This window comes from Electrona antarctica (genome assembly GCF_951216825.1).
Source record: "Electrona antarctica genome assembly, chromosome: 5".
NCBI classification, from domain to species: domain Eukaryota; kingdom Metazoa; phylum Chordata; class Actinopteri; order Myctophiformes; family Myctophidae; genus Electrona; species Electrona antarctica.
The window spans coordinates 45,155,867-45,180,866 of NC_136810.1; the positions used below are offsets into that span (position 1 = coordinate 45,155,867).

The 25,000-nt window shown below is 45.1% G+C and overlaps 1 protein-coding gene across 2 annotated transcripts in view; it reads left to right on the plus strand.

Moving 5' to 3' along the window:
• The window catches only part of znf423 (zinc finger protein 423), a 185,651-nt gene that overhangs the window by 15,840 nt on the left and 144,811 nt on the right, over positions 1-25,000 (plus strand). For both annotated transcript variants that reach the window (XM_079501668.1, XM_079501669.1), the window contains exon 2: positions 19,085-19,147. In XM_079501668.1, the coding sequence (XP_079357794.1) occupies positions 19,085-19,147 (63 nt within the window). The remainder of the gene's footprint in view (positions 1-19,084; positions 19,148-25,000) is intronic.

Here is a 25,000-nt window from a genome sequence, read left to right on the forward strand (position 1 = left end):
AGCCAGGCAGTGCTGCTGAATCAAGGTTCTGTTGCTGCGTTGCCTACTTCTCACCTCAAATGTTTTCGGAAACCTTCTTGGTACTGTTTAGCTCTACAACAAAAGGTTGCTTGCAATTTTCATTCAACAGAGTAGCATAAAATGTTATACTTATAGTAAGAACTGTAGATGGCGTGCGAGCATGACCGGCCCTTCATTTGAATGAAATGTTGTGTCTAACGTAATAAATCATACGGTAGCTTGGTTGTCATCATAATTATTGTCGGTTGAAATTGTTCTCTGCCCATTACATTTTTCGTTTGAGAGGGAGTAATTAAGACGGGACATTTGGGGATTTAAAAAAAAAAAAATACACAAATATATATTCTTTTCCATTTTGTGGGCCTTCTATTGTTAACTATAGTACTGTATGTCTCCAGTATGGCCATGGATATACCGGTATACTTTCAGCTGTTCTTTAAGTTGATCATAAACATATGAATCACAAAAAAAGGTAAAACCAAAGGTTTTTGACTTTCAGTGTGGACATCTGGATACTGAAATCATATTGGACACAAAATATGCCAGCAGTGTCCAAGGATTTCATGACAAAAGGTGTTACACAACTTACTACAGAGGCTTCCATTTATAGGAGTGAAATTTGAGTGATATTATTTTTGACCATGCAGTAATACTTGGCAGGTTATAATATAGTAGTAATCTATTTCTGGGATTTTTGTTGTTGTTGAGTACTTGAGTACAGATGGGCAGAATTTCATCAAACTACGTGAGAATTTTCAGCAGCCTGCCCAGAAGATATGATTACGTTGTGTGGGCCAAAAAGGTCAAATGTCAAGTTCAAAATCGAGAGACAAATCAGAGGGGACGTTGGTGTGGGCAGGGTTTTCACCCCCAGGTGGACATAGGTCTTCTGTTCTGACCTGTGTGTATTTGTGCTGAAACACTGCTGGTCAGCCTGGATGCAGAGTAAATAAAGACGCATACGCCCACATACCAAGTCTAAGTCAAAGTTTTCAGTGACTGACAGAATAGTGTAAAGTAATACAGGAGAAAAATATGCTGTTACATAAATACACTTGGTAGGTTTAGGCCTGCCTGCTTTTTTAAATTTTAAACAATATTTAAAAAAAGAGAAACGTTTTTTTGAAAATAGATGTTTTTGAGGTTGTAAATCGATTGAGAATCGTAGAAGATAAGAAATGATAAGGAACTTATGTGAATGGATTTGTGTCTGCACCCCTGTGAGAAGGAGCCAGTTAAAGACCAGAGAGAGAGAGAGAGAGAGACAGACAGACAGACAGACAGACAGACAGACAAACGGAGACCGGCGGGAGACGCAGAAAGGTAGAGATGGAGGGAAAACAAAAAGAGAAACGGAGATTGGGCAAGGTGAGGGCTTTGATTTGTGCTACTGCTTCCCATTAGCCGGGGGGCTACAGGCCCAAAAGCTCAAGGAATAGAGTTTAACCTGTGATGTCATGCCATACTTTTTATTTGTGTTTTCTCTATTCATTTGGTCATTAGGGTCCACAGAATGAGAGGCCTGCTCTGCCGGAAACACTGTGAAAAAAGTTTTGTATACCACACCATAGACAACCTATAAAGGCAACATTTTCCAAATTTCATTATGCTTTAAGTAGCATGTGACGTGTCAAACTAGGGGGGGTTCATGATTCTGAATCCATTCCAAGCATTAGTTTTACATGAAAAACACTGCTTGGCCTAAATCCGGCCATAGCCACTTGCCCAAATGTGCCCAAATGTGCTGACCTCAGCACATTTGTGCTGACCTCATCACATTTGTGATGACGGCTAAGGCCATTTTTAGCCCAAGGAGTGTTTTTCGTGCAAAGCTAATGCTTGGAATGGATTCAGAATCATTAAAAAAAACCCTAGTTTGACATGTCACATGCTACTTAATGCATAATGAAATTTGGAAAATGTTGCCTTTATATAGGTTGTCTAACTTGTGGTATACTGACTGGAGTTCAATAAACACAGTATAGTCCGTATTAGGGATGTCAGATATCTTTTGCCGATATTCCGATTATTGTCCAACTCCGATACCAATATATATATATGTGCATTTTCACCAAAAGTAAATTGTCAGGTAACAACATCACATATATTGGCCTATTTGACAGTGAAGAAGCATAATTTCCTCGATGCCTATCACGTTAACGAGCGTCAACGAGTGTCAGCTGCACAGACACACACCTGCCTGCCCTCTGCAGTGCTCGAATTTGAAAGTGACTGATGTATATCTCATTTCTCTCCAATAGCCCTTCAATATGATGGAATATGATTAAGGATTACTGTGATTATATGGTAAGCTCACATTTCATATGGCACACCATGCAATAAGAACTCCTGTAACTTATATAACCGATTTCTTACCGATATTACAGTAAGAATACAGAGAGGTCTGTAATATCGGACATCTCTATAAGCCCTACAGTTCGTGTTGACCTCAGGTCTTTTCACCTGCCAGTGAGGAGTTTCACTGGGAGGCCATAACACGCTATCCCTCCCAATTAATTCCACCCTCTGCTTAACATTCACCCTGACCAAGCTGTAGTGCGGCGTCAGAGAGCTGGCACTCCCCAGCCGGCTTCTCACTCGCAAACACGCTCGGTTGTGATCCTGGTAAAACCGCAGCATAACTTAAAGTTTCACATTTTGTACACCGTTATTTTCATATCAATCCAGGAAGGCAGTGGAGGAGAAGACCCGAGTGGAGGAAAGATGAAGTTCAGGGAGAGAACCTAAAACAAGTTGTCTCTCATGTTTCTCTCCTGTATAATAAATGCTTTATGTCTGTATCTAGCAGGACAGAATGTGAAATGGAACGAGGGAAAGAGAGTCTGAGAAGGAGCCGGAGGGAGAGAGACAAAGAGAGAGGGAGAGAGAGTGCAGTGGGAGGGAGAGGGAGAAGTGGAGAGGCAGAGATGGAGGCAGAGCAGAAAGAGAATAGGAGATTGCGAGGTGTGTGTGTGTGTGTGTGTGTGTGTGTGTGTGTGTGTGTGTGTGTGTGTGTGTGTGTGTGTGTGTGTGTGTGTGTGTGTGTGTGTGTGTGTGTGTGTGTGTGTGTGTGTGTGTGTGTGTGTGTGTGTGTGTGTGTGTGTGTGTGTGTGTGTGTGTGTGTGTGTGTGTGTGTGTGTGTGTGTGTGTGTGTGTGTTCGTGCAGAAAGCCTGAGGCCTTGCCTGCGTTGCATTGATAGTCGATAAGACCTGAAATCAGGGGACTGCAGTTTCCTCTCCTCGGCTCTCCTCTTCTGATTTACTGATCGATTTCATGTGTTCTGACAGTAGAGCAAAGCCAGTCACAAAATCTGCAAAATCATGAAATGATGGTATATGCACTGCAGTGTTGTTTTTGGCAGAACATTTAGATTTTAGTATAGTCATATAGTCTTTGGAATAAAACTCACATTTTAGTCATCTGAAATGTTTTAGTGTTAGTCTAGTTTTCGTCGACTAAATCTACAGTTGATTTAGTCGACAAAAATGTATTTTGGCGGACCTTGATGGTGTCATAATGGCTGATTTTACACTTGCTGAAAATAGCCGATCTACAAAGTCAAAGTCATACGATTTGTCACACACGTTACCGCAGTGAAATTTGTTCTCCGCATTTGACCCATCTTTTGGAGCGGTGTGCCGCAGCCAAGGAGCGGTGAGCCGTGCCGCACTAGGGAATCATTTGATTAGTAGATTTGACCCCCCCAATCCAACCCATTGATGCTGAGTGTCAAGCAGGGAGGCATTGGGTCCCATTTTTACAGTCTTTGGTATGACCCAGCCGGGGATTGAACCCCGACCTCCCAGTTTCAGTTTCAGTATCTCTATAGTCAAGACGGATCTGTCTGATATTTTATATTCCATCCTAATTGGCTAAGATTGCCTTTCAAAGTTTGCAGGATTGGCCCGTTTTGAACAAAAAGCCTCATCATGAACGCAGCGTGCAATTTACGTGAAATCTTTCACAGACTTTCCTACTAGGCTGAGGAATATATCCCACCCATTTCACATTGGCCTGTTATAGCGCCACCAACAGGTGGATTTTTGCAAAACACATTTTTGGAACGAAATGCCTCAAACCATCCAAGGCGTATGAACCCTTTTCACATTGGCCTATTATAGCGCCACCAGGAGGCCACAACCTGACCTGGCCTGATGGGCACTTTCTAGTTTTTCTGAATCTTTCTTTCATATTAGAACAAAACTCTGTTGCTAAGCAATAATAGCCAAAAGTCTACTCACAAGCTAAAATTCTGTTGCTTAGCAATGTTAGCCAAAAGTCTAGTCACAGGATGCAATAGTGTTTGTTGCCAGGCAACGTCAACTTACTGAACACTTCATCAGGAAGCATTGGGGAACTATTAGGCTGGATATTACACTCTGACCAAACTACAAAGCGTGTGACTAAAATGGGGCAGGAGTGGCTCAAGGGTAGAGCGGCCGGATGGGAACCGCGAGGTTCCCAGTTTGATCCCGGGCTCCCCCAGAGTTGGTGTCGAAATGTCCTTGAGCGAGACGCTGAACCCCAAATGCTCCCGATGTGCAGGTTAGTGCCTTACATGGTTTCCTCCGCCATCGGTGTATGAATGAATGTGGGTGTGAATGGTTGATGGTTGAATGTAATGCACAATCTATGTAAAGAGCCTTGGATAAAAGCGCTATATAAATGCACCATTTACCATTCCAACATTGTTTTCCCGACATCTATTGGGTCCTCTTGATTTCAATAGCCCAGGTCTTATACTACACGATGGCACAGGTTGGGGAGTCATGCCCTGAGTGTTTGGGGTAAGATGTTACACGATGGCACAGGTTGGGGAGTCATGCCCTGAGTGTTTGGGGTAAGATGTTAGATGATGCTTCCTCAGGCAAGCAAACAAACCAACAAACAAACGACTAGCTGTGCTCTGAGGGGGGGGGGGGTGCGTGTGTGGGTGCGTGTGTGTGTGTGTGCGTGTGCGCGTGCGTGCACATGTTTGTGCATGTGTGCGCGTGCATGTATATGTATGTAGTATGTGTCCTGTTACTCCCAGAAGGAGCGTGACTAGTGAGTTAATCTGTCCGCCTGCGCCGCTGCATGACACAAAGCTCTCCCTTTTTCTCTCTAAATTCATCTCTCTCTCGCTCTCTCTCTCTCTCTCTCTCTCTCTCTAATGCCTAATCAAGTTTGTATCAAGCTAAATAATGCCGTAGCGTGAAATTGGAGTCTCCAGTCAAAAGCACTCCCCAGCCTGTACTACAAGAGAAGGCAATTAAGTATCACTCCACCCCACTCACTCCTCCACCCTCTAGTCTTTTTGTCGCGTGCGTGCACGCGTGCGTCCATGTGTGTGTGTGTGCGTGTATGTACGCATCCTTCTGGATCTAGTCAAAGTATGCTTTGTACAATATCTTCTATCACTTAAGTTTCATCAAATGTTAATTTTTGTTGGCGTCTGACTTGGAGTGTGTGTGTGTGTGTGTGTGTGTGTGTGTGTGTGTGTGTGTGTGTGTGTGTGTGTGTGCGCGCGCACGCGCGCGCGCGTGTGTGTGTGTGTGTGTGTGTGTGTGTGTGTGTGTGTGTGTGGAACTTTTAGCTCAGTTATTTTGGGAACCTTCCCCAGAGTGGAGGTACTCCAGAGGAATCCTCCCTCCTCTCTGCTCCACTCCGCTATTCTCCTCTCCATGTCCTCTCCCTTGCCTCACTTCACCTCTCCTTGAATTCCCTCCTTCTGTCGTCTCCTTGCTCCTCTCCTCTCCTCTCCTCTCCTCTCCTCTCCTCTCCTCTCCTCTCCTCAGTCTCTCTCTGACAGACTGAAAAACATGTCAGATCAGAGAGGCTATTTAATCTCAAGCTGTGTTGTTTGGCCCTGAATATCAACTGTGTGTGTGTGCGTGTGCGAGCGCGCACGTGTGTGTGTGTGTGTGTGTTGTGTGTGCGCGCGCAGACGACTGATCCACGCTGCCTTGGTGTTGAGAGAGGTGGATTTGTAGTGAGTTGATAAGCAGCACTTGGTGTGTGTGTGTGTGGTATTGTTAGCAGAGGCGGCAAGGGAAGAATGGAGAGGAAAACTTAAGAGACTTAAGAGAGACACACACACACATACACACACTTTTTAAACAATTTTAAAACCGTAAAAAAAAGCACAAGAGCTCACAATTCATGTTGGTGTCTGTTCTATTTTATGCCCTCAGTCAGAAGATCTTCAATTAACTATTTACATAAGAGGTGTTGCATTTGGTTCCATTTATAATAATAATAATAATAATAATACATAATAATAATAATAATGATAATCCATATTGTCCCTGGGGATATTTGTCTTCACAGTCTGTTCCACCGACAGGAAAAACAAAACAACACATATAGCACAGAACAATATATCACCAAGACAATAAATACATACATGAGATCCCCTGCACTGCACACAGAACCATCCTATCGGTTTGTTTAATGTCGCCATTGCTGCAGGGACAAAACCCCTATACTAAAGCGGACCTTTTTGCATCCCCAAGGTTCTGTATCTTGGTCCAGCTGGCACGAGGTTTAGAGAGCGTCACAGGATGATCAGTGTCAGTTGTTATTGAAAGCGCTAAGAGTGTTTCATATCGGAAAGTGTGGGAAGTCCGATGATCTAGATGGAAGCAAAACGGGCAATACTGAAACGTTTGTTTCTGTTTAGGCATGGACGGCATGGTGTAGAAACATGCGGAACGGTACGACAGAACAGGTCTAATAATGCCCCCCAGTGGTCCTTGAGGGTCCCCAGCTAAATGATAGTTCGGAACCAAATGGACCCTTATGGGACCCTTATGGGACCCTTATGGGTCTGTAACTGAGTGTACAAATGGACCCTGACGGGTCCATTTGGTTCCATTTGTACACTCTCAGAGTAAAATGTACAATATAAATTGGGGGTCCCAGAGATAGAAATACCATTAAATGGGGGTCCACAGACTAATGCATGTCAAACTGGGGGTCCTCGAAATTAAACGGTTTGAGAATCTCTGCTAGAACCGTAGACTCTTATAGGGAGTCCCTGGCATATTCAAATGGGGGTCTGTGGGGCTAATTAGTGTCAATTTGGGGGTCCTTGACATGAACACATTTGGGAACCACTGCTTTTGAGGACGGCTGCTAGAACAGAGGAGTGATGGAGAAACATTAGAGATAAACAAAAGACAGGAAAAGCAAGAGAGGAAGAGCGGAGTGACCGCTGACCAAGGAATCGGAAACAGAGGGAGGAAACGGGAAAGGAGGGGGGGTGGGGGTAGGGGTAAGGGGGGGACCATCGAGGGGCCATTCGGGTCCATTTGAACATTCTCAGAGTTAAATAAACACTGAGGAATTGACTGTGGCCGAAATGAGTTTTTTTCTATGGGTGGCTGGCATCTCCCTTAGAGGTAGGGTGAGAAGTTCAGTCACGTGGCTGGCATCTCCCTTAGAGATAGGGAGAGAAGTTCAGTCACGTGGCTGGCATCTCCCTTAGAGATAGGGAGAGAAGTTCAGTCACATGGCTGGCATCTCCCTTAGAGATAGGGTGAGAAGTTCAGTCACATGGCTGGCATCTCCCTTAGAGATAGGGTGAGAAGTTCAGTCACGCAAGAGAGACTCGGAGTAGAGTCGCTGCTTCTTCGCCATGGAAAGGAGCCAGCTTAGGTGGTTCGGGCATCTGGTTAGGATGCCTCTCGAGCGTCTCCCTAGGGAGGTCCCACGAGGCATGTCCCTGCACTGGGAGGAGACCTCGGGGCAGACCAAGGCGCAGTTGGAGGAAACACTGGCCTTGGAACGTCTCGGGATGGGGGGGGGGGTGGGGTCAGGAAAAAGAGACGCAGAGAGAGCGTGACGGACCTTATCCGCCAGGCTTTGTGTTGGTGTTCTGGTTGTTGTTCTTTCTCTCTCCCATCCATCTATAAGCCCTCTGCCCAGTCTGTCTCTGCACACACGCACGCACGCACACACACACGCACTGTGACAAATGGCACAGTGCTTGCTGTGTGTGTGTGTGTTATGTGTTTTAAGGCTGTTTTGTGTCAGAAGGCAGGCAAGCAGAGAGCACGGTTTCACTGCTGATAAAAGTATTTGGTTAATCAGCTTCTGTCCCCGGCCCCTAGATAGATGTGTGTGTGTGTGTGTGTGTGTGTGTGTGTGTGTGTGTGTGTGTGTGTGTGTGTGTGTGTGTGTGTGTGTGTGTGTGTGTGTGTGTGTGTGTGTGTGTGTGTGTGTGTGTGTGTGTGTGTGTGTGTGTGTGTGTGTGTGTGTGTGTGTGTGTGTGTGTGTGTGTGTGCGGGCAGCCCATTGAAGTTGGGGGGGGGGCTCCCGGAGGGCAGGGCAGGGGGCTGGTGTTGGAGATTGGCATCAGCTCTCGGCCAGTGGCATCGCAGAGTCACTCCGTAGGGGATGAGAGGACAGCCAATGAGAGGTTCCCTCCGGAATGAGGGAGGGGATGGTCGATGGAAAGTGGGTTGGGGGGGGGGGGGGGTGGGGGCAATTGGGGGGGAGAAAAAAAGAGGAAGAATGTCTAGGATGAGAGAGAGTGTGAGTGTGATAAAGATGGTGAGAGAGAGATGGAGAAATGAAAAGAGAGATAGGGTGGAGAGGGTAGAGAGAGATATGTCGTGGTGAGGGTGGAGAGAGAGATAGAGAGAGAGAGAGAATGAGAGAGAGGTCGGGATGAGGGTGGAGATATATATATATATAGAGAGAGAGAGGGAGAGGGGGGAGGTCGGGATGGGGAAAGAGGAAAAGAGGGGGGGAGGATGAAGAGAGAGAGAGATTAAGGGGACACAGAACACTGGAGAGAGAGACTGTCTGCAAACGACAATCACACTCCTTGACTCCTGTCCAGCGGCAATTGTCGCTCGGCCCCTCCCCTCTGGGCACGGAGCCAGCCTATCATTGGCTGCAATGACCCACATCCCGCCTCCCCGGGCCCCTCAGGCCGACGCATGATTGGCCACGGTGACCCGTTTGTCAAAGAGAAGCGGGGACGCCAGAGAACCGAGGCAGCCAGGGGAATAAGTGGCCCTGATCGTGCGTGCGTGTGCGTGCGCGTGTTGTGTATTGGGAAAAAAAGACAAAGCTTTTTTTTAGAGTATATCTGCAGGCAGCGTGGGGGGGGGGCGGGGGGGGGGGGGGGGGGGCAGAGATTTAGACAAAGGGTAGAAGGACGGTGGGGGGGGGGGGGGGGGGGGGTGAGGGATACGGGGTGCAAGGGAGAGAGAGAATCTGGGGAGAGATGGAGAGATCAGCGTGTGTGTGTGGGAGACAAAAAGAGTACAGTACAGTGGAGGAATGGAGGGATAATGAGAATGCATGCTGTAGACTTGCACAAGCAAGTATAGAACACACGTTGCACGCACGCACGCACGCACACACACACACGTACACAAGCAGAAAGAGAGACACGCGGAAGTTGGAACTGACAGACGAGACAGGCTGAGAGAACGCGAAGACGACAAAACGAAATGATAAAAGAATACGATCATGGAGCTGTGTGTGTGTGCGTTGCGTGCGTGCGTTCGTATGTATGTAATGTGCAGCTATATGATTAATGACCGTGGCAAGCGTGTAAATATTTGTTTATCTTGATGACGCTAGACACAACTTAACCCTCTAATGGCTGTTAGTATAATGTTCTCCTCCTCTCTGCGTTAACACACCTCACACCACAATACATGCACACTGTACATTTTACAGTGATTAGGTTATATACACATAGTATAGAGTATACGTTGGGGTCCGTATATATATACTTACCTAGCAAATAACGTCCCCTAGCTGGGGGGGTACGGTACGTATATATACGGACCTGGGAGAAAAATAATTAATATTGAGGCACTGGGTAGGAAGATTGAACATTGCCACAACTTGGAGAACAGTTAATTATGCATGTTTTTAGAGAGATTAATTGTTCAGTGTGTGTATGTATGAGAGAGAGAGAGAGAGAGAGAAAGAGAAGGTGCATTTGGCTTGTATCTGCTTGCACTCCTGTGCTTCCCAGTAGCTCTCTGTTTGCTTTGCCTTGTGCTCCACACACGCGCACACACACACACACACACACACACACACACACACACACACACACACACACACACACACACACACACACACACACACACACGCCGTGTTTCTGTCACTGCTAAATTGAGCCGTTGTGTTTGTCATGTCGTCGTTTCATCTCCAGCCCACCTCTGTCTCACTGATTATTGGCTCGCCAACAGCTACTCTACCACTGTGTGTGTGTGTGTGTGTGTGGGGGGGGGGGGGGGGGGGGGGGCGGGGCCTTAACACTGCTTAGCAAGGCTCTGAAGCGCTAATAGCATCTCTTTTTCTCTGTCTCTCTTTTCTCCTCCTCAAGTGGAGCAGCAATTAACAGAGACGACTTTGGGTAATCTAGGAATAAATTATGCCAAGGAGTGTGTGTGTGTGTGTGTGTGTGTGTGCTTGTGTGTGCGACTGTGCGTATGTGCGTGTGCGCACCGTGCGTGTGCGTGATAATTCCAGTGGGAAGGCTTTGTTTCTTAACTCTTTTTAATAGAAGGTTAAATGAGGAAAAAACAAACGGTAAAATCTGCAGTGTTCATTTAACCATGTGAACCCCAGCACGGCCTAATATGGGAGGAACACTGGCCAGAAATAGCAGACCTACAAGCTCACGCTATTTTAAAAATCACACCTGTGTGAATTGAGGGGCGATAATATATTATAGTCTAACTCATGTTGATGAGGTGATGTAATGGTGATGTAAAACAAACGGTGACAAAACAAACATTAAATTCTCTTTATTGTTAATGGCATTTAATGTTTGTGTTAGGGATAAAATGACGTACATTTTCCAATGGCGTTTTTAAAACAAACTGAACTAAAAACAAACATTAAACCTGTATATATGTAGCACCCCTCAAAAAATAGCAGACCTACAAGCTCACGCTATTTTAAAATGATCCATCCATGGCTAATAACACAAATAACACAAATATGCCTTAAAACATTATACTTCCCCTATAGTATAATTTTATAACTAAAATAAAAAAATAAAAACACCTTAAACATTTTATTTCTTTCATGAAAAGAGAATCTTTCACTCAACAGGAACTGCTGCCGTCGCAAGTTGATGATGTCATATGTCCATGTGTGGCCCAGCCCTATGGAATGTATGGAATGCATATATATGCTAATAAAAAATATTTCAAATATTGCTTTGATGCTCATATCAACCTTAAGCTGCGTTCAGACCTGAATTTATATATTCGCCTTGGTTCATCCCGTTTGCACCGCGCCACGTCGCGCCGCACCCGTTTGCGCAATTCTCGTCTTTGCATTGACTTTGTATGTAATCGCACCGCTCTAACCATCCAAGTCTGAATGCATTTTTCTGAAGTATTAAGTTGTTTTTTATTAGCATATGCATTCCATACATTTCATAGGGATAGACGATATGGACATATGACATCATCAACTTGTGACAGGAGCGGTTCCTATTGATTGATTGCTTCGTATGTGTGCATTGGCATTGACATCTTTAAACTTGAATCCAGAATTTGACAAAAACCTGCCACCTCACCAGTGACACATGTGCACGATCGATTCACCAACATGCGAAACATTCACAAAGGAAGTCTTGTTTTACCGATTCATGTGTTCACTTCATTCCATCTGTCCCTTTCTCCCTTACTGCCCTCCTTCTGAGAGACACATGCAAGCACTCACTCACTCACTCACTCACTCACTCACTCACTCACTCACTCACTCACTCACTCACTCACTCTTTACTCTCTCCTCTTATATGTTCTGTACATTAACATGTAAGGCTAGACACACACACACGCACACACGCACACCCTCCCACAGACCCCCTGGTGTGCGCAGGGTTCACGGTAGCGGTGTGTGTGTCTCCTGGGGCAACATAGAGAGGGAGGATATGTGAGTCTAAATAAAGCTATGTGTGCTTGGCTAATGAAACACAGTGTATTCCCCACAGTCTCATCAGGAAGAAAATGGGCTTTTATTAGAAGTGGAGCGACCACTGCTTCTGTTCCTTCTAATGACCACAGAATGTGGGTAGTGCGTGACCCCAGCGTAGCGGCGTTCTCTTTATGCCGTTTCTCATGGAAATAAAATAGATCTGTTATTCAAATGGCTCGCGTCCAGCGACCAACTCTCTTCTGAGAACAACACAGCATGTGTGCAATAATGACCATTGTGTAGGCCTATACTCGCAATGTCTAAGGAGTAAGGAAACTGTTTTCAAGGGATATTTCACTTGCAAACATTTTTTGGGGTCATTTTTTTCATCCACTCAGGCTTTTGTGAACACCCTGGACAGTTTTTATGTTGCTTAGTGTTTAGATATTTGATATTCATTTCATCATACAAACCCATTGTAACTCCAAACTCCATTTTTATCCATGTGGCCTATGATTCATCAAAACACCCGTCCTTGGTTCCGGTGACTCATACTGCCCTCCTATTAATACATGATGGGGCTGTGTTTTTTATATTAGTTTTTTCATTTATTGTTAATAATTTTGAAGGATTTTCTTTTGGGTCATTATTGTTTCATTTTCCCAATAGATTTAATAAAATAAATGAAAGTAATTGGGGTGTTCACAAAATCCTGAGTAGACGATAAAATGACCCCGCTACTCATCTTTCCTTTTCCTTCCGTACTTTATTTTCCTTCTTCTTTTCTCCCCTTCTTTTCCCGCATCATCTCGACTCTTTTATTTTACTGCTTCTTCTTTCTCCCTCTACTCTCCTCTCCTCGCTCCCTCTCCCTTTGCACCTCTCGGTCTGTCTGCTGTATTTGGCAGACAGGTTATTCTTGGTGTGAGGTCTCTATTCTCACCGGTCTCCTTTCACACAGGCATACACTTTGAGGAGTTTACACGCACGCATGCACGCACAGCTCTGCAGTGTCTACTGTGTGTGTGCGTGTGCGTGTGCGAGTGCGTGTGTGTGTGTGCGCGTGCAGAGAGCCCACACTTTGGTCCGCATCTGGCCTTCTGAACCTGCTCCAGTAAAACTATCCCAGTTCCATCCCAGTAGTTCCATCCCAGTAGTTCCATCCCAGTAGTTCTAGCCCAGTCCTGCATTCATCCCAGTCCAAGTCTTCTCAGTAAGTCTGGGACCGAGGCTTCATCCCAGTAGGACTAGCCAAGCCCTCCTAGCGCAGTAGCACAGTCCAAGACCAATAGGACGAGCCCAGTCCCAGGCCAGCCAAATAAAGTTCTCAACAGCCCATACTGTACTGTACTGTACTGTACTGTACTGTACACTGTGTGCTGGCCTGTGTGTGTGTGTGTGCGTGTGTGTGTGAAAAGAAGGGGGAGGTGCCTGAAGTGATGACGAAAATGACGTTGCACCACTTCAGGAAGTAGCCAGCAGAGGTATTGCGTAATAAAGCAGTGTATGCTTACTGTACAATATGTGGCGATATTGGGAGGGGGATAATAAGCCAATAACCGTGCCAGAGTACCCAACAAGGGTTGGGTAAAATGTGGAGTCATTTGAGCGTGCCTGCGCTGTGATATGTCATGATGACGCTATCTCGAGGTCCATTGAGCCTGCTCTCGGATGGAGTGTGGCGAGATGTGGTGTGCTTTGCAACAACGTGAATTAAGAAAAATGTTTCCTTAGAAAAGGTGCAGAATGTAAACTGTGATTGAGTGGACTGTGTAGTTTATTAGAATAGCGGAGAGTGGCAGGATATTTCTTTTTTTTTACTGGTGTTTATTATTCATACTGTAGCTGGTGTTATTTATACATTGTCTGCTGTTTTGCCTGCTCTCAGCTGATATGTAGGAAACCAAATGGTGTGTATCGCTACAGTATTTGATTCCACTACCGTTCCCACCTCCTGCTATGGGTTCTTTCTACACCACTAACTGTAGTCCAGTGGTTCCCAAACAGTGAGCTGGGGCCTATTTGAGTCTCAAAATAGTTAACTCTAATTAACCAATGAAGGATTTGACACCAGTGTCACTGAGCCCACACTAGCCTACAGCTAAAAAGGGGGATATGTAAACAATGTGATTCTGATTTGAACAGATTAAATATATTGTTGGGGTTGTTGTTGATTTGTTTGTTTGGCACTGATTCCGTCCTATACTAGAGCTGGCTGTGTTTGTGTGGGAGGATGGGCCTGCAAAGCCCTGGAGTGTGTGTGTGTGTGTGTGTGTGTGTGTGTGTGTGTGTGTGTGTGTGTGTGTGTGTGTGTGTGTGTGTGTGTGTGTGTGTGTGTGTGTGTGTGTGTGTGTGCGTGTGCGTGTGCGCGCGCGTATCTCGGAGATATTTTTTTGTGTGTGTGTGTGTGGTTGCCTGCAGGTTAGCAGTGGGAGGAGTAGCACTTTACTTGTTTGTTTTTTTGCGCTGGTGAAAATGTAAAGCAAGCCAGCTGGGAAGAGCTTGTGAATCAATACTGTACCTCATCACCACCCACAGCATTTTTATGTATATTATGCAGTACTCTGGTCAGTATTGGTCAAGACAATGTATATATAATGTATATAAGCCTAACATAGACAACATTTTTATCCTGAGCCACCTAAAAATGTATGAGCATGTAGGGCTTTTGCACATTGCTCAAATCGACACCTGAACCGTACATGTATGGCTTTTGCAGGGTTCAAACATGTCTAATTTCTGTTACCATCTAGTTTTTGGTTTTTAACCAATAGGCCTTTCTGCTGCCTAATGCACAGTAGAGGAGAACACACCATGCAGTGGCCAGATAAACATTGTTTATAACCTATACGATATATGGTAAATTAGGCTGAACCAGACTTGACTAATTGAAAATTAATATAGGCCTAGTCTAATTAGCAGTGGATATACTGTATATGGGGGCACCCAGGTGGCTCACCTGACACGAGCAATGCTGCACATAGCACATAAATAATGTCATAGTGAACGCTGCAGCTGGCCCGCATTCAGGTCCAAACCCGATGCTCATTGGTGCCTGTCACCCCCACCACCCTTCTCCTGCTCTTCCTGTTTCTCTCTGTTTCACTTTCTCTATGAAGTTACAAGTAGAAATGTTGAAAGAATAATCTTAAACAACTGATGGATTGATACTTTATTTAGGAAATTCAAGAGGTCAGGTAATTCACAATGTGCATGTTTACTATAGAAAGGCAATTAGGTACAACAAATAACATTCAAGTAATCTAATAATTGCTTTATCAGGTAAACAATTATTTGCGTATTTTCATATTATGAAATAAAACGTGTTGCGTGACTTGTTCTGTGTGAACATCGCTTTGTTGATGGAGAGGGCAGGGCGCTCGCTGCCGTTGATGTCTTTGGGCAGCCTCTTTTAACCCATTTTGTGTCCGGGTAGCTCAGTCGGTAGAGCTCTCGCCTTTACAAATACAGATAATTCTGGGGGCCTTGACATGAAAAAGGTTGAGCACCACCGACATAGAAACATAGGTTTTTCAGAAAATGTTTAAGAATTTGGAAGACGTTTTTTATTTTTTTTTAATCGGCCTCAGTCCTAAATGGGTTATATGTACCGTATAGTCGCTTCCTCGCCGCTAGTCAACGCTCGCTTCCGCTGTGGACCGTCAGTGAAATGTTTCCCCTCCGTCCACTTCCATTAGAAGCACCATCTTTAGCTGCGTTTTTCACTGAATTGAGGCTCAGATTGACGTGATAGAACAGAACGTTGATGGTTAGGAGCTCATTAAAAAAATCAGACCCGTCTGAAGTGAGTGGTGCAAAAAACTCTGCTTCCCATCATGCACCTGTGCACAGTGTGAAGCTCAACAGCGCCACTTTGTCACCTGTTGGTACCTTATTATAAACATAGGGACATACATACAGGCACACATACAGACATAGGGACAGACATTTCTGGGCATTGGAGAGCTGCACCCTATATGGTTGCACCACTCAAAAAACCGCCACTATGGTTACAATATTAACACTTCTGATGACATTTAAAGTTACGATCGCCAGATTCGTTTGTGAGCAGCATTCTGATGATGTCACCTCCTACTGTATAGTGGATGTGAGCAGCATTCTGATGATGTCACCTCCTACTGTATAGTGGATGTGAGCAGCATTCTGATGATGTCACCTCCTACTGTATAGTGGATGTGAGCAGCATATTGATGTCACCTCCTACTGTATAGTGGATGTGAGCAGCATTCTGATGATGTCACCTCCTACTGTATAGTGGATGTGAGCAGCATTCTGATGATGTCACCTCCTACTGTATAGTGGATGTGAGCAGCATTCTGATGATGTCACCTCCTACTGTATAGTGGATGTGAGCAGCATATTGATGATGTCACCTCCTACTGTGTTCACAATCTCACACTGGTTCTCTGTGGTCGTGTTTCATTTAAATACTTTCAGCCTGAAGGTTTTGGCATGTCATTTTAGGGGGAAATCAACAGCGAAAAAGAAAATCACATCTACAAGCTTCCGGCATACTGCAAATATGTTTCTTTTTGATTAGTTAGTACTCGTCATATTATATGATGCTTGCAATTGCATAGTATTGTTTATATGTTATTTTATTTTATTTTATTAATTTTTTGATTTTATTTTATTTGCTCATGAATCAACACATCAGTTTTCACATCCATGTAAATGGGCTAGAGTTAGCCAGAAGCTAATTTTCATCTGTAGTCCCTGAGCAGGCTCTTAAAAATGATGATACAACTATCCATACAAAAACATACAATACAATACAATACAATACAAGAACAATAAACATGTTCAATCCTTTGACATTGTATTTGTATCAAGCTGTACTCTTCTGTGCTTTTTTTCTTCCAGACTGTTAATAAAGTATTAATTCATGCAATCAATCAATCAATCAATCAATCAATCAATCAATCAATCAATCAATCATTCAATCAATCAAAGACTGCTATTTTTGCTATTCGTCATCAGACACATGTATACATAGGGCTTAAGTGGATAAATTGTGTGTAAAAGGCATTTGTTTGAAACATTTCTCAGGCATGGATGGAGTTGGGGGCTGTGTGTGGTTGTAGCTTCTTCGTGGCGTATGTTTGAGCACAGCTTTAGGCGTGTACTCGATGTCATTATCCCATCTGCTGTGCTGTATGTGCTGCCAGTGTGCACATGTGTACAGTGTACACATGCACACTTTAGTGGAGATGTTAGAAACATGTGGAAAATGTCTGTTAACAACTAGCAGGGCCGTTTCCTCACCGGTCAAACCTGTTACTGTATGATGTATTGTTGGTTTGGGTCCAGAGTGAAAATAAAGGAATGAATCAATGTTTTGGTAGGCTATGTCAGAGAGCGGGGAGATTGCCAACACTTTACTGGAATCCCATGACTCGTGTGTGTGTGTGTGTGTGTTGGCGTGCAGACAGGGTTTGTGTGTTCCATCGACACTAAAAGTTAAAATTATATGGACGGTTGAAGGGAAGTCCAGCTCCCTGCTGCGTTGGACAGCTGAACATGATTTTATTTGACTACTTTTTCAGGGCTGGATAAAGCTTAGCCTGAAGTTCACAGAGTCATCAATGCCATATAACCCGTCAATCTAATAATGGAGTAATTACACTGGATTATATGGCAATTGTGAGAGGTCAATTTCAAAAGTCACTATCAATTAATACTCCATATTATGAAGGTGTGGCTTACTGAAAATCTGTTCTTTTTGGCAATCCACATCATCTTGCGATGGGAGTATAAATTAAGCAGCATTGCATAATTTATACTCCATCACACAAGGGCGTTGCTTGCCAAAAAGTACTGAGTCTACAAGTGAATAGCTTGTAGATCTTGTAGATCAGCTCCTTTTGGCCAGAGACACAGAGTACAGTACAGAGTGTGTCAGGGATGAGCTCCACCATGCCACCAAATCCCGGCGCGGATTGTGTTAATCTTTTCAACATGACCTTTAGTGGTTTTGAAAATGTCTAGCTTTTTGTTCAAAAATCTTTCAAAGAAGAAAACAAGTTATTGTATTCATGGATGGACTGATTGATTGATCACAAAAAACAACAAGAAACAAGTAAAATGACAAAACAGTATATTATTATTATTGTTATTCTTATTATAAACCCCACCAAAGGGGTGGAAGTCTGTCTACGCTCCGCAAATCAAGGTTAAGATCAAACTATAAGCACACGGTAACAATTAGTTTGTCTTCCTACAGGAACAGTTTGGTGATTTATTACTTGTTTTGTCCGTCCTTTTTGGCTCGGTTTGGAATAGCAACCCTCTACGGGAGGTAGAGGAGGAAGTGTGTGTGTGTGTGTGTGTGTGTGTGTGTGTGTGTGTGTGTGTGTGTGTGTGTGTGTGTGTGTGTGTGTGTGTGTGTGTGTGTGTGTGTGTGTGTGTGTGTGTGTGTGTGTGTGTGTGTGTGTGTGTGTGTGTGTGTGTGTGTGTGAGATAAGGCGTGATGAGGACTTGGAGTAAGGTTGATGGACTAGGTGGGGGTGGTGGGTGACTGGGGGGTCCTGCTGAGAGGTCAAGATGAGAGAAACGCAGAGGGCTTTGAGCAGTGAAAGAGGGAGAGGTGAGGGAATTTGGGGAGAGAACGGGGGGTGCACAGGAAGTCCCCATTGTGTGGTGGCTCCAGCCATTTCCTGTTTGTGTGGCAGCAGCACTTCCTCCTTCCTCTTGTACCCAGGAAGTCCCTGTCACATTCCAGCTCTGATCTCCTGCGTGTGTGCGTGTGCATGCGTCGTGTCTGCGTCGTGTATGCGTCGTGTCTGCACATGCCATGAATGCATACATGTGAGTGTACACAGGTTTCTTTAAAAATAACAAGATTTATGCTTCCTTCAATGCAACTTACATGGTGGAAAAATACAACAAAGTGGCCCCTTTTCCACCATGAAGAACTTTGGTTCCGTTCTTTATTTTTTATGATGCATTGTATCACATACATCTGCTTCTTCCAATCTGAATAGCGATATGCCCACGTTGGTGCCCACTTCAGGGCAAGAAGAAGTATTTTTTGGTTCCAAATCCGTTAGGAGTACGATGGGCCATAATGCTATTCTTTGCTGTAGTGTGTGTATAAAATAAAATGGTCCATTCCTGCATGGCTTGCTGACACGCTGTCTCTCTCTTCCTCTCCAGCGGTGGAAGAGGGGGAGTCATCAGAGTGCGGGGGGACGTGGGACGAATCGACTGTCCAGACAGGTAATGCACGTGCACACACACACACACGCACACGCGCACACAATTTCTAATATCAATTCCACATGGTCAGTAGTAATGGCCTGCTCCCAGAGATATTGGGCAGTGCTGGAAGGGACAGATAGAGAGATGCAGGAGAGAAGAGAGGGAGCGATGGGAAGGTGGGGAGAGATAAGGATGGATGAGGGATGACGGGTGACTGACGGTAAAGGGAGGGAGAACCTGGGAGACGGGAGGGAGCTGCATGGGCGAACGAGGGCCCGGCTAAACAACATGAGCATTAACTGGTAGCATGAAGAATGAAATGTGCTATGGCTGAGAGAGAGAGAGGGAGGGAGGGAAACATGAAGAATGAAATGTGCTTGCCAGAGAGAGATGCTATGGCTGAGAGAGAGAGAGAGAGGGAGGGAAACATGAAGAATGAGAGAGGAAGGGACAGAACACTGGAGGGGAAACATTTGTGTGCTTTCACAAGTCCCTGTAGTCAGAGAGAGAGAGAGAGAGAGAGAGAGGGAGAGATGTGGTCGGTTTAACTATTCTTGGATTTTGTTCTTCCTTGTGGTTTCATTGTCCCTCTCTGCCTCTTTCCCTATCTCCTCCCCTCTGACTGGTTGGCCTTCTTACTGTCTTCTTACTTCTGAACCGTCCGCATTAAACCGCGCATTGCCAAGGTTTTATCGCGCGTAACACTTATTTTGAAGAGCCAAATATCCGTAACCGCATGTTACAATGACAAAATGCTGTGTGTGGTGTCTTGACCGGTTGTTGTTCTCTCGCTCGGTGCAGAAACAACCCGGCCGCGAGTATCACAGCCTGCTGTCGGCCGTTGAAAAACTTTGTTTTGACCAGAAACCACATTCATTGCGCCGATTTGGAGATATAGGCAGTGAATGCGCGTGCATCTTCAAAATGGCCGCGGCCACTGTCCCACTTGGACTGTTGTGCTAGCGAACGGTGGCTAACGATACGATCGGATCAAAACATGGATTAAAGAATATAAACCCCTGGGTGTTTCTGGAAGGATAGACGATTAATTTAACACCATTTTCTACGGTTCTGGCGGACTGTGTGTTAAGTGTTTAAACCGTACTAGCCTACTTGGCTACTGCCATGGCTACTAAAACAGATGAATAAAACATCATCACTAGCCTGTTTGGAAAACGATAACTTATACCAATGCAACACTGCCAGAGCACTCAACCACCATACTGCCCTAATTCACTACACTGTCAAATCCTGAGTGTGAATTTAACTCTTATCGAGTGTAAAAGAGTAATGAAAATAAATAAATACAGATTTTTACACTCTCTGGATCTTGCAGTGTATGTTTTACATGTGCAGTTGTACATTAGGAGAAACAGGCAGTTCTATTTCTGACATCAGGCTAAAGGACATTAATTTTACTTATTGCAGAAGACTATATGGGTTAACTTAGCCATGCTATGCGAGTACACAAACCAAACGCACCTATAAAGAGTATAGATGACAGCTGGCTAATTGAGACTGGCTACAGTACAGGCAACATCGCTCCACTTGAGATACAGGGCCATAAAATATACCCCCACCTGCATCCCCCCCAACACACATACAGGGACCCGCTTCCCAGAGATATAGAATATTACAGTATATATATAGAGCAGCGCCTTTTATCACGCTGACCATACATGATGATGTTGGCCTGAAAGTTTGTACAGAAGATTTGGCTGCCACATGACGTCACAGTGGGGGCACACACCAAGCCACGCCCCACGTGGGAGTGGCTAGCGCAAAGGAAATAAACAAATAAACCCTAAAAAGAGTAGGATTTAATTTATTGTAGCCTATACAACTTGAATAGGTCTATATTGTTGTTAGGCAGAGTGATGTGCAATCAAGTGTAAATCAGGGATTACGTGTCCATTCGGTTACGGTTACGTTCTGTGTGTGAGCAGAGTTAAACACAGGTGTGTGTGTGTCAGGTGCAGCCAGGCTGCATCAGAGCAGAGTTAAACACAGGTGTGTGTGTGTCAGGTGCAGCCATCCTGCATCAGAGCAGAGTTAAACACAGGTGTGTGTGTGTCAGGTGCAGCCAGCCTGCATCAGAGCAGAGTTAAACACAGGTGTGTGTGTGTCAGGTGCAGCCAGGCTGAATCAGAGCAGAGTTAAACACAGGTGTGTGTGTCAGGTGCAGCCAGTCTGCATCAGAGCAGAGTTAAACACAGGTGTGTGTGTCAGGTGCAGCCAGTCTGCATCAGAGCAGAGTTAAACACAGGTGTGTGTGTGTCAGGTGCAGCCAGGCTGCATCAGAGCAGAGTTAAACACAGGTGTGTGTGTGTCAGGTGCAGCCATCCTGCATCAGAGCAGAGTTAAACACAGGTGTGTGTGTCAGGTGCAGCCAGCCTGCATCAGAGCAGAGTTAAACACAGGTGTGTGTGTCAGGTGCAGCCAGGCTGAATCAGAGCAGAGTTAAACACAGGTGTGTGTGTCAGGTGCAGCCAGCCTGCATCAGAGCAGAGTTAAACACAGGTGTGTGTGTCAGGTGCAGCCAGCCTGCATCAGAGCAGAGTTAAACACAGGTGTGTGTGTCAGGTGCAGCCAGCCTGCATCAGAGCAGAGTTAAACAGTGTTTCTGACTCCTGGCCTGTGGAGAAATAAGATACTGCTGAATGGAATGAATGTTCTGCTCACTCTGTGTTCTCTCTCTCTGGTTGACTTCTTCAGGGATAGAGGGATTGGAAAGAACCACCCTAGAGGGTGTGTATGACGTGTTAAGCCCCCCCTCAGCGTGTGTGCGCGCGTACACACACACACACACACGCGTGCGCACACACACACACACACACACACACACACACACACACACACACACACACACACACACACACACACACACACACACACACACACACACACACACACACACTCTCCTCCTTCTCCCTCCTACCATCAGGCCTGTGTTAACCCTCCTCCAGGGGTTGCTCTGTGTGTGTGTGTGTGTGTGTGTGTGTGTGTGTGTGTGTGTGTGTGTGTGTGTGTGTGTGTGTGTGTGTGTGTGTGTGTGTGTGTGTGTGTGTGTGTGTGTGTGTGTGTGTGTGTGTGTGTGTGTGTGTGTGTGTGTGTGTGTGTGTGTGTGTGTGTGTGTGTGTGTTCGTTCTGAGAGGGTGGGGGTGCTGACTGAGGCCCTGGGTGGCTCACTAGAACTGCTGTGTGTGTCAAATCCAGCAGGAAGCCAGAATCCCACAGCTCTCTCTCTCTCTCACACACACAGGCACGCACACACGTGATTAATCGAAAAAAGATTGTGATCTAGATTCCGACACCTATGCGATCTCAGTTCAAAATGTTACCAAGATTCGTGCAGCACTCGTTGGCTGTCCAATTCATTTGTGACTCTTATGTTTTTGCTACAAGATCGTGCAGCATACACGGGTTTGAGCACCACTGATTGACCATTTTCAGAAAAAACAGACATTTTTAGATTTGTCCTCAGGCCTTAATGGCTTAAATGCACACTAAGGAGTTTACTGTGTGTGTGTGTGTGTGTGTGCGTGTAACCTGCTGGCCATCTCTTATTTAAGCAGATAAAAGCAAAAAAAATACTTCCTTCCGTGACTCCCTGGAAGTGGTGTCGACAAGGACAGAGAGAGACAGAGAGAGAGAGACAGAGAGAGAGCAAGGGGAGGGGGTCTTCTCTGTTATTAAATTCATCCCTCCTTTTATATACTGTATACCTCTCTCTCTCTCTCTCTCTCTCTCTCTCTCTCTCTCTCTCTCTCTGGAAAATGTGTGTTGAGTTTGGAAAGATCGGCCGGAGGGAGGAGGAGGGTGACTTGAAGGGAAGCGCAGAGTGCCAACCCCCCCACCCCCACATCCCTCCGTTCCTCTCTCTCTCTCTCTCTCTCTCTCTTGCCTGACTGCCCCCAGAGAGGAGGCACTAGAGGAGGTATAGGGGGCGGTGGGGGTTATTGCTGCTCTGACCCACAGGGGAGCGGGCCGGAGGTCCCCCCCCCCCCCCCCCCCCTACACACACACACACACACACACGTGCACACGCACACACACCACCTCCCCTCGCCTTTTCCCCCTAACCTCAAGCCCTCTCCTCTCCTCCCCGCTTTCAGCGAGACAGAAAAACAACCAGCAGTCCCCTCCCTCCTTCTTCCCTCCTTTCCTCCACACCCCCCCCCCCCCCCCCCCCCTCCCAGTGTGGCGTAGCATGTAGGGAAGAAAGACAGGAAAAAGACAGAGAAGCTGCCATATTAGACCCACTGGAGATGATGAGAGGAGATATATTACTAAGAAGAAGAAGAAGGATTGTATTATTGCTGTGTTTGATGTTTAGGCTATTTGGTTTGTGTTTGCCATCTTTGAAAAAATGTAAACAATGGAGGTGGACATGCATGCAGGGGGACGGCTAAAGTTGCGTTCGGACTTGGATGGTTTAGAGCGGCGCGATTAGATACAAAGTCAATGCACAGATGAGAAGTTGCGACAACGGGCGCGGCGAGACCTGGCGCAAATATATATATTCAGGTCTGAAAGCAGCTTTTCTACGAAAAGGGAGTGCACAAAGTACATATCCAACTCAGGTCTATCAGTCCATTTGATGCATACTATGGAGATCTGATGTTATCAGTATACTGTACATGCCCAAATATGGGCCCGCAGGGCTTATTGATTTGTTCAAGGCCATGCCATGAAGACACATTGAGGTTAGACAACACACTCCATATTAGGGCATAGCTGCATTGGGAACTCCTTATATGGTCATGGCTGAGTCACAGTGACATCAGAGGCCCATTAGCCAATAGAGAATCACTTTTCCACTGTGACACGCCCCCCTCATCTAGACTGAGTGGCAAAACATTGAGCAGCATGGAGCAGCAAGGTGTTTGGATGCGCTCGTTGCAGTGTTGATTTTGTCGACTAAAACTATGACGAAAAACGTTCATCGACTAGGCCTACCTTTTTTCACTGACAAAAACTAAATGAAAACTACATGAACACTAAGCTATGATGATGACTAAAACTAAGACTAAATATATTGACAATTTCGTCAACAAATAAAAACTAGACTAAAATGTTGGAAGGGACTAGTGGACAAGAGATCCAGTATAAGTAATTTTACACTTGGTTGCATGCTGAAAATAGCCGATCTACAAGCTCACAACGCGTCACGCTGTGGGACAACTGTGAGCTTGTAGATCGACTATTTTCAGCAAGTTTAAAATCAGCCATTACGACGGCATCAGGCCCGCCAAAATACATTTTAGTCGACTAAGTCAACTGTACATTTAGTCGACTAAAATCTTATGATATTTAGTCAACTAAAACTAGACGAACACTAAAACATTTCAGATGACTAAAATGTGACTAAAACTAAATCTTTTTTTACTCAAAAGACTATGACTAAACTAAAAAAATCTAAATTTGCTGCCAAAATCAACAGTGGCTCGTTGTAAAGCACTCAACGGTCATGCGTACCACCTGTTTCCAGATGTCACAATGAAGCAGGAAGCAGGAAGTCACAATATTGAAACGGAGTGCTTCCATACACTGACACTCTGAAAAATAATCACCTGCGCAGCGTTTCTTGACAGGAAGTAGCTCATAACATGTCCATGGTGGATTTTTATGAAACAAAAACGGCAAATATAGAAAGAGGATAATTAAAGTTTTCCACACAGCTGTGCAATGTTGGTGAGTTTAACGTTGTTTAATGCAATCAGAAAGGACTTTCCTGTGTGGATGTATAAGCCTCTATTTTAATATCAGGGTTGTAGAGGAGGGTTTAGGTCTTACTGTTAGGAGACAATTTTATAATGAGGTCAGTCTGTTGTGTGGGACATCCTTGATGTGTGTGTGTGTGTGTGTGTG